Consider the following 11,275-nt stretch of genomic DNA (forward strand, 5'->3'; position numbering starts at 1 on the left):
TATGGATTTATTTTTTTCAAGGTGAGATGATATATAGTTTTATGTGGTTGTCCGTTTTGATCACCCTGAAAAATAGTTTTATGTGGTTGTAATTTGATTATATATATATATATAAATTGTGGTTTAATGGTTAGGTGCGTATAGATTTATTTTTTTCAAAAATAGGAATGGCAGATATGTAGTTTAATTATTCGGTAGGAAATTTCATCTGTAATTGTTAAGTAGGAAATTTAATGTGTGCTTGTTTAGTAAGAAATTTGTTAAGTAGGAAATTTAATGTGTGCTTGTTTAGTAAGAAATTTAATGTGGGGTCTTATATGTTAGGTGGGATATTAAGGTTTAATTGTTAGGTGGGATATTAAGATTTAATTGTTAGGTAGGGAATTTGATGTGTGGTCAAATATTGCCCAGAAATACTCCAAAGGCAAACAGCGTTGCGTCTCCATATAGGCAATCATTCATCGTATTGTGTATCGCACTCATCTAACCCACTGCACCTCTCCAACCCCGTGCTGCCTCCTCGTTACAGGCCCTCTATCGTCCCCTGTTTTGGTTTCAATCTTCATAGAACTTCCATTTTTCTCTGCATTTTGCTAATATGCCCACCTAGTTTGCAATTGGAGAAGCAACCGGAGTGGCCACTAACGTCACCAACGAAGGATGTGAGGGAGTTTGGGAAGAACCTTCAACTTCTCAACAATGAAGTTATGAACTCGACCATATGGAGCAGTCGATACGCCATATTCAAACGCAATTCGAAGATCAACAAAATAAGCTGCCGGAGTTAGTGGAAGGTTTTTTGGGAAGGATCAACGATGCCCTTCAAGAAGTCAAAACCCTCATCCAACGCGCCAACAGACAGCGAGAACGGTGTCGCGGTTGCTGCCTCTTTTTCATACCCAGCATCCCCGCAGATATCAGAGAATGGAAGACCGGATTAGTGAGCTCTTCCGACAGCTTGATTCTGCTCTTTCAACAGCTGCCCATACTGCACAGATTGTGGTGTCCTCACAGCCTCAAGCAGAGGTGCTTCTTCAACCTCTACCAGATTCCGGCTTCGTGGGGACTCGCATTCAAACCGCTCAGCATCAACTGCTCTCATGGCTTAACGATCCTCATCCGGTGATTGGTGTTTGGGGGATGGCGGGGGTTGGGAAAACTGCACTACTCCACCTCATCTACAATAACTGCAAGAAGAAGGTAAGTACTAGCTTCGATCTCGTCATTTGGTATACCATTTCTCAAAACTATAAGATTCAAAGTCTCCAGGATACCATTGCCGAGTCTCTGAATTTAAGATTTGAGCCAAGTTCTAGTATTGACATGAGAAAGATGAAATTGTATGCATCTCTTGAAAATAAGAGGTTTCTTCTACTCTTGGACGATATTTGGAGTCCAATTGATTTGAATCAAGTTGGGGTTAATTTTGGGCGTGATAAAGGCAGCAAAGTCTTAATGTCCAGTAGCTACAGAGATGTAGTTGAAATAATGGCAGAAAAAGAGGACTGCATGATGATACGACCCCTGTCCACAGGGGAAGGGTGGGAGCTCTTCCGGGGAAGAGCGTTTAGAAGTGGGGCTGCTCCAGAAAATAATCTAGAGCTTATTGCTACACAAGTTGCTTTGGAGCGTAAAGGGTTGCCCTTGGCAATAAATACAATTGCTGCAGCTATGGCTCGGAAAAAGACTGCAGATGAGTGGAGTCGCGCTTTAGTTTTGATGAAAAATGTAGATCCATCCTTCCCCTCCACTCACGGGACTATCGATGCTGAGCTCTATCAGCGGCTGAGATGGAGCTACAATGATTTGCCCAATAATAACATGAAGATATGTTTTCTGTATTGTGCTGCCTTTCCTGAAGATGCAGAAATTGATGTGGAGACGCAGGTGGAGATGTGGACCGCAGAAGGACTGGTTCCCCAAAAAAGGACTACTTACTTCATGGATTTTGGGCGGGAATACATAGAAGCACTGGTAGATAGGTGCTTGATTGAGTATGTTGGAGAGGAGAAGTGGTTATTTGAAGCAAGTCAACATCTACAACAATTTCCAAGCGAAGAAGGGACCAGGCCTGGCAAAAGAATCTCCGTTCTGGGCAGCGAAATTAGTGATTTGCCAACAGAATTGAAGTCTACAACACTCGTCAGTTTAGTGTTGGCCCAAAACCGACGGTTGAAGGAAATTCCAGAGGGGTTTTTGGTAAACTTCAGGTCTCTCCGAGTTCTGGATCTGTCGGATACCTCAATAGAAAAATCACCAACAGCAGTGGAGAAACTTGGACAGCTTGAGTTTCTTAATTTGAGAGGATGTAAGAAGCTGAAGGACTTGCCTGATAGCATATGCAGTCTTTCACATCTTCAATTTTTGAATCTTGAAGAATGTAAAAGTCTCCATTCTTTACCCGATAGGATAGGAGAACTTAAAAATCTGAAGCATCTCAAATTTTCGGTTCTCCACGGACACTTGGGGTTGATTCCACATCAAATCTCTCAACTCACTTCATTGAACAAACTGGTCGTGCCTTATAGGTCAACTCCAGTGAGTTTGGAGGATCTCACAAATCTCTCAAATCTGATCGAGTTGGATGTCAGAATAATGCCAGAAATTAAAGAGGGTTCAATGAGTACATGGTCAAAGATGAGAAAATTAAGGTTATGGTTCCAGTGGGGCGAACATGAAAATAGAGATGATGGGGCGCTAGATATCCTTCCACAGAACATGCAGAGCATGGAGGAGTTGCAGAGTCTTGTGTTATTTACTTATCAAGGGGTAAGTCTGCCAAATTGTATTTGTCAGTTTCAAAATTTGAAGAATTTGCACTTGAGCGACTGTATGAAATTAGAGGAGCTTCCAGCCTTGGAGATTGGGAGCGAGGCTGCATGTGACGGTTTTCCGAAGTTGGAGGAATTATATCTATCCTCCCTTCACAGCTTAGAGAGTATAGCGTGCAATGCAAAAACAATGCAGCAGCTGCAAATCTTGTGATATCAGCTTGGGGCGTGTTGAAGACATTGAGAATGAAGGAGCTAACCAATTTAAGGGAATTAAAAATATTAGGTTGTGCCAGGTTGAAGGAGCTGTTCATGGACAGCAGTGGCGGTTTTCCAGTGTTGCAGACATTAAATCTATCCTCCCTAGACAGCTTAGAGAGTATAGTGTGTAATGCAAAAACAGTGCCGAAACTGCACTCCTTACACATGTCAGATTGCGGCAGGTTAAAGACATTGAGAATGGAGGAGCGCACTGATTTAGAGTCCATAAAGATTTACCAGTGCCGTCAGTTGGAAGTTGAGATCAGCAGTCTTCCAATGTTAAAGAAATTGACTCTTACAGATTTAGAGAAGGCAGAGAGTATTGCAAGGCCATCGAGTGTATGGAATGAAGAAACAATGCCTAATCTGGAATTTATAGATATCACAGACTGTCCATTGTTAGTGAGAATGCCAAAAGAAATGGAGAAGCTACCTAAGTTGAAGGAAATTGTAGGAGAGTTACGCTTGGTGGGATGGAATAAGTTGGGAGAATGATGACGTAAAATCCAAACTCTCTCACCTTTCTAAAGAATACCAAAGACGGTGAAGTGAATTTGAAGATGGGGAAGCCGAACATGAAGAAGACGATCTGAAATGTAAATGTAATATTTTCGAAGTGAGATGATCTGAAATGTAAATGTAATATTTTCGAAGTGAGATGAATATTGATGGAATATATTTAAAGAAATAATTATATTAATAATTTCTAAATTATAAATTTGTTTTATTTTTTTATTCCCTTAATAAGGCTATGTTATATTATGTCATGCCATGCTAGGTAAATATTTTGAAATTAATTTATTTTATTAACAAGGAGCGCTGCACCGCAGCTAGTCCTGCCTTAAGGGAGAGGAACCGCGAGTTCTGGGTTGGTTCAAATCCACTCGTGGCATGCTCACTCACTGGAAGTGATTGGCAAAACACCTGTGTCCACTAAATGGACTAGTTCAACCACTTGCTCAACGGGCTCTACTACTATCTATGGCTATTGATCTCCTCTTCTGGATTAATGGCTCAAATCAGGTTTCACCAAACGTTTATATCAGGCCTGAGTTTGAAGGCCATGCAACACCTTCAATGATTTTGCATCACTGTAATCCTTGCGTCACTGAAAGCCCTACATCCTGGCTTGAAAGTGCTGCATCCTGGCTAGGAGGATGGTTTGAAATTAGAACATTTCCATTAGACAATAAGCTCCATAATGACAAGTGAATAAATCCTTGAAACTTAACAGGCCCTCTTTCAGTGGATCGCCTAATTATCCCAAAGCCATGTTGCAAGTTAAAATATATATTCACAACTAAAAAAACCTGGGGAAAAGTATTAAATGGTAGAATGATAACAAGATTAAGACAGGTAAACTATTACTTTGGCATATCTATACGGTATGATTCCAAGCAGATTGTAAAGAAAAATGCCCCTGAAACATTAGCAAGAGCTCCAAGCGTTTCCCAAACTATCCTATGGTCGCAGTTCCTATGGTCGCAGTTTGCATAAACTCTTCGATACTACAAGTTCACAAAGAAAGTTAGGAAAGATTCCTCAACTTATATATCTTTCAAGTTTCTCCAACAAATTCAAGCAAAAATACAAAGCTTGTACCTCAAAATCGTAGAGTTGATTTCCACATCTGGATCAACAGGCATTCTCCGAAATAGTATTGAGTGTAAGGCAAACCACGACTGTAATTGCCAAAGCTATATGGTCATAATGGTAAAAATCTAATCATAAAATTTCGAACTCAACTACAAAATCAAGTTTATAACTGACCTTCTCAGCATCAACTTTGTGTTGTCGCTCAACTGCATCCAGCAAAGTAGGCCAGCATTCAAATTCAATCTTCCTCCAACGACTCCCTAAGGATGATAATGGATTAAGTTCGTCTGAAAAAATGAAAAATCCTGTGAGGTCCAACAGAAATGGATGCAAAGAACTTTCACCAAATAAGAACCTTGAATAAGAACTTTCACCCAATAATTTGTAGAATCTGCTGCAACATTGGATGCTCATGAAACTCCTTCAGGAGAACATTAACCCTTTCTGGAAGTCTCAGAAGGGGTTTTACTATTAATGCCATCTTGTATGTATTTGAATCCTGCATGCAACCAAAACTTGAGATTAAGAGAACTTTCTCATCCTTACACTATATCCTCAAACAAAACCAGATGTTCTACAATTATTCATGGTAAATAACCTTGTAAATATTGTATTTTGCACAGGATGACTGGGAAAGCTTCTGGTGCTCCAAACACAAACACAACAAATGGCCTGACAAAAATTTTCATCCAATCTTGCAGGTAAAGAATACCCAGTCCCTGGAAAAGTTGAAAAGGACATGAGAAGGATAGGAGGCTCAGTCAGTGTAAACAGATTAGCACTTTAGGATGGATGCCATACTAAAACATATTTTTACTTCCATCACTGAAGAAATTGCCAGTCATTTAACATATTGCAAAGAAGGCACTGTACACTTAGCACAACCTTCAACAAATTTCTTGCCAACATCATATGCGGTGGTAAATGCATGAAGTCTTTCCTCATTTGAGATTTGAACTTTTCCAAACTGCCACAAGATATCACCAGAGTCAATACCATTGCCAAAAATGTTTATGACATATCGCCCATGTACTTCAAAATCTAAATAGAGCAATTTGATATAGCACCTTCACTTCAAACTCTTGAAGAAAATATAAGGCAGACAGTGAGGGATAATCAGAGCCTCTGCTTTGAATGAAAAATTTGGGAGATCCCTTGCTTTTTCAGGTAATTGTGCTGCCACATGATTTAATATGAGATAAATATTTACATTGAATTTCTGAACTAGTTTATGAAGCTTTTGATGTGTCTTCTTATATGATTCAATCGAATAGTAGCAATTTCCCTCCCATTTACAAAGATCTGAACAATCTTTCGCCTCCTTCTCAACAAGTTTTCTACCCGCTTTGAGTGATTGAAGAATCCTGCAAGAAATAACAGTGAAGCCCGTTCTAGTAAGGAAGAAGAAAACAAGACATCAACAATCATATTTTTTGTTGCCTTGGTTGACCAAGCAGCTTAAATCCTTATAGCATACTTTGAATCATTGTAGTTCTTTGGAATACTCCTAAACAAAATAACGTTTCTACTCTGAGGTGTACTCCTTTTGAAAAGCACAGACATACTTACAAAGGTAAGGACTGCATATAACACCCAAAGATGTTGTATGTAATTTACTAATTTGTGAAACCTTTATAGCAAGGGTTCTGCAAATGTAAGAAATGGAGTCAGTAAAATAGCAGAAGTATCCATCTGAAATGCTCTTCTCAAGCAATTGATTTAGAACATTTCCATTAGAAAATAAGCTCCATAATGACAAGTGAATAAATCCTTCAAACTTAACAGGCCCTCTTTCAGTGGATCGCCTAATTATCCCAAAGCCATGTTCCAAGTTAAAATATATATGCACAACTAAAAAACCTGGGGAAAAGTATTAAATTGTAGAATAATAACAAGATTAAGACAGGTAAACTATTACTTTGGCTATACGGTATGATTCCAAGCAGATTTGTAAAGAAAAGTGCCCACGAAACATAAGCAAGATCTCCAAGCGTCTCCCAAACTCTCCTATGGTCGCAGTTTGCATAAACTCTTCGATACTACATGTTCACAAAGAAAGTTAGGAAAGATTCCTCAACTTATATATCTTTCAAGTTTCTCCAACAAATACAAGCAAAAATATAAAGCTTTTACCTCAACATTGTAGAGTTGATTTCCACATCTGGATCAACAGGCATTCTCCGAAATAGTATTGAGTGTAAGGAAAACCACAACAGTAATTGCCAAAACTATATGGTCATAATGGTAAAAATCTAATCATAAAATCTCGAACTCAACTACAAAATCAAGTTTATAACTGACCTTCTCAGCATCAACCTTGTGTTGTCGCTCAACTGCATCCAGCAAAGTAGGCCAGCATTCAAATTCAATCTTCCTCCAACGACTCCCCAAGGATGATAATGGATTAAGTTCATCTGAAAAAATGAAAAATCCTGTGAGGTCCAACAGAAATGGATGCAAAGAACTTTCACCAAATAAGAACCTTGAATAAGAACTTTTACCCAATAATTTGTAGAATCTGCTGCAACATTGGATGTTCATGAAACTCCCTCAGGAGAACATTAACCCTTTCCGGAAGTCTCAGAAGGGGTTTTACTATTAATGCCATCTTGTATGTATTTGAATCCTGCATGCAACCAAAACTTGAGATTAAGAAAACTTTCGCATCCTTACACTATATCCTCAAACAAAACCAGATGTTCTACAATTATTCATGGTAAATACCCTTGTAAATATTGTATTTTGCACAGGATGACTGGGAAAGCTTCTGGTGCTCCAAACACAAACGCAACAAATGGCCTGACAAAAAATTTTCATCCAATCTTGCAGGTAAAGAATACCCAGTCCCTGGAAAAGTTGGAAAGCACATGAGAAGGATAGGAGGCTAAGTCAGGATAAACAGATTAGCACTTTAGGATCGATGCAATACTAAGACATATTTTTACTTCATTATTGAAGAAATTGCCGTGATTTAACATATTGCAAAGAAGACAGTGTACACTTAGCGCAACCTTTAACAAATTTCTTGCCAGCATCATATGCGGTGGTAAATGCATGAAGTCTTTCCTCATCTGAGATCTGAACTTTTCCAAACTGCCACAAGATATCGCCAGAGTCAATACCATTGCCGAAAATGTTTATGACATATCGCCCATGTACTTTAAAATCTAAATAGAGCCATTTGATATAGCACCTTCACTTCAAACTCTTGAACAAAATCTAAGGCAGACAGTGAGGGATAATCAAAGCGTCTGCTTTGAATGAAAAAATTTGGGAGATCCCTTTTTTTTCAGGTAATGGTGCTGCCACATGATTTAATATGAGATAAATATTTACCTTGAATTTCTGAACTAGTTTCTGAAGCTTTTGATGTGTCTTTTTATATGATTCAATCAAATAGTAGCAATTTCCCTCCCATTTACAAAGATCTGAACAATCTTTCAACTCCTTCTCAACAAGGTTTCTACCCGCTTCGAGTGATTGAAGAATCGTGCAAGAAATAACAGTGAAGTCCGTTCTAGTAAGGAAGAAGAAAACAAGACATCAGCGATCATACTTTTTGTTGCATTGGTTGACCAAGCAGCTTAAATCCTTATAGGATACTTTGAATCACTCTAGTTCTTTGGAATACTCCTAAACAAAATAACATTTCTACTCTGAGGTGTACTCCTTTCGAAAAGCACAAAAATATTTACAAAGGTAAGAACAGCACATAATACCCAAAGATGTTGCATGTAATTTGCTATCTTGCACGAGTTTTTGGTACGTGGGTATTTTGGATAGGTGGGAACCAACTCAATTTACAGGAATGTCAAGTTGGGAGTGACAATAATATAATATATTAAAATTTAATATATATTAAAAATAAAAATAAAATAATTTATTTATTTCCATCCAAAACTTTCTAATCAAATTCCATCTTGCAAAGAAACATGTAAAATATTGAAATTTGAAACATTTCCAAAAAAAAATCAAAATATTAATCCATCAACAATTTTTCAATCAAATTCTTTCCGAGCAAATAAACATGCAGAACTCTCAAAAAGATTGTTATTACTCGATTATCAGGTGATTTCATGCAACGCAATATGTTAAGTCATTGGTTCAATTCTTCAACAATTTCTCAATCAAATTCTTTTCGAGCAAATAAACATGCAGAACTCTCAAAAGGATTGTTATTACTAGATTACTAGGTGATTTCATGCAACGCTATATGTTAAGTCATTGGTTCAATTCTTCGCCCTTGATGTAACCTCACCAATATTATATATATTTTATCTAATTATAATAGAGATAAGAAAAAATAAAAATATATTAATAGTAATTTAAAAAAAATTAAAACAATAGAGTTTAAATCCAATGTTATTTTAAAAAGAATTTGTATAATAAAATTATAAATTTCCAAATTAATATATATTTTATACTTAAATAAATATGAAAATTAAATTAAAAATTGTTTTTTAATAATATTTATATTTCATAATTTCAACTATTTTTTTTCTTTAGTATTCCATTTTTTATCCATTCAACTTGGGCGATAATGATGGTTTTGCCAATGGCTAACAATCTTCCTAAATTCTTTTATATCCACTGGCCATCCGCGTATATGAGGAGAATGAATAGCTTTCCAATGACAAAGATCAGGATTGGCCAAACGGCTCATCTTCATTTGGATAGAAGGGTTTTCCATAAACAAGTGTTTTCTCTTAGTTCCAAAGCCATGTCCAAATCTAAACTGAGCAGCATACCCTTCCCTTCACAGAGTGCCATTAGTATAAGCAACAACCAAGCTGGCAATGTCAAATACACCTTTTTTTTCACTTATTCATTGTAGTGAAACTCCCAAATACGCCTACGTTTGCACTTATTCATTGCCGTGAAGCTCCCAAAACGTCAAAAATCGGTTGCAGTGAAGCTCCCAAAAAGCTCCAAAGTACCCATTGAAGTTCCCAGCGGTTTTGGAGCATTTCCGATCAGCACCCAAGCTCCCAAGAGCGGGGGAGCTTCGAGTATGTGCTCTCCAATGCCTGGGAGCGGTACCCGTGTAACTATGGTAATTTGTGAAACCTTTATAGCACGGGTTCTGCAAATGTAAGAAATGCAGTGAGTAAAATAGTAGAAGTATCCATCTGAAATGCTCTTCTCAAGCAATTCATTTAGAACATTTCCATTAGACAATAAGCTCCATAATGACAAGTGAATAAATCTTTGAAACTTAACAGGTCGTCTTTCAGTGGATCGCCTAATTATCCCAAAGCCATGTTGCAAGTTAAAATATATATTCACAACTAAAAAACCTGGGGAAAAGTATTAAATCGTAGAATAATAACAAGATTAAGACATGTAAACTATTACTTTGGCATATCTATAGGGTATGATTCCAAGCAGATTTGTATAGAAAACTGCCAATGAAACATAAACAAGAGCTCCAAGTGTTTCCCAAACTATCCTATGGTCGCAGTTTTCATAAACTCTTCGATACTACAAGTTCACAAAGAAAGTTAGGAAATATTCCTCAACTTATATATCTTTCAAGTTTATCCAACAAATACAAGCAAAAATATAAAGCTTGTACCTCAAAATTGTAGAATTGATTTCCACATCTGGATCAGCAAGAAATCTCCGAAATAGTATTGAGTGTAAGGCAAACCACAACTGTAATTGCCAAAACTATATGGTCATAATGGTAAAAATCTAATCATAAAATTTCAAACTCAACTACAAAATCAAGTTTATAACTGACATTCTCAGCATCAACCTTGTGTTGTCACTCCACTGCGTCCAGCAAAGTAGGCCATCATTCAAATTCAATCCTCCTCCAACGACTCACTAAGGATGATAATGGATTAAGTTCATCTGCAAAAATGAAAAATCCTGTGACGTCCAACATAAATGGATGCAAAGAACTTTCACCAAATAAGAACCTTGAATAAGAACTTTCACCCAATAATTTGTAGAATCTGTTGCAACATTGGATGTTCATGAAACTCCTTCAAGAGAACATTAACCCTTTTCTGAAGTCTCAAAAGGGGTTCTACCATTAATGTCATCTTGTATGTATTTGAATCCTGCATGCAACCAAAACTTGAGATTAAGAGAATTGTCCCATCCTTACACTATATCCTCAAACAAAACCAGATGTTCTACAATTATTCATGGTAAATAACCTTGTAAATATTGTATTTTGCACAGGATGACTGGGAAAGCTTCTGGTGCTCCAAACACAAACACAACAAATGGCCTGACAAAAAATGTTCATCCAATCTTGCAAGTAAAGAATACTCAGTCCCTGGAAAAGTTGGAAAGCACATGAGAAGGATAGGAGGCTCAGTCAGTATAAACAGATTAGCACTTTAGGATGGATGCCATACTAAAACATATTTTTACTTCCATTACTCAAGAAATTTCCAGTCATTTAACATATTGCAAAGAAGACAGTGTACACTTAGCACAACCTTCAACAAATTTCTTGCCAACATCATATGCGGTGGTAAATGCATGAAGTCTTTCCTCATTTGAGATTTGACTTTTCCAAACTGCCACAAGATATCACCAGAGTCAATACCATTGCCAAAAATGTTTATGACATATCGTCCATGTACTTTAAAATCTAAATAGAGCAATTTGATATAACACCTTCACTTCAA

General features: G+C 37.2%; 1 protein-coding gene across 1 annotated transcript; it reads left to right on the plus strand.

Moving 5' to 3' along the window:
• Positions 1–445: 445 nt before the first annotated feature.
• On the plus strand, positions 446–3,706 carry LOC149243482 (putative disease resistance protein At5g43740). Its single transcript, XM_089374530.1, has one exon. It carries the CDS (start codon positions 925–927, stop codon positions 2,983–2,985), a length of 2,061 nt encoding a protein of 686 aa, XP_089230656.1. The 5' UTR covers positions 446–924; the 3' UTR covers positions 2,986–3,706.
• Positions 3,707–11,275: the final 7,569 nt, after the last annotated feature.

This window comes from Pinus tabuliformis, chromosome 8, assembly GCF_031772625.1.
Source record: "Pinus tabuliformis cultivar Carrire ecotype Pingquan chromosome 8, CPIR1, whole genome shotgun sequence".
In the NCBI taxonomy this organism is placed as follows: domain Eukaryota; kingdom Viridiplantae; phylum Streptophyta; class Pinopsida; order Pinales; family Pinaceae; genus Pinus; species Pinus tabuliformis.

Bases quoted from the DNA above. Each gene is read 5' to 3' on its own strand.
- LOC149243482 (XM_089374530.1), top strand. From the start codon at position 925: ATGGAAGACCGGATTAGTGAGCTCTTCCGACAGCTTGATTCTGCTCTT.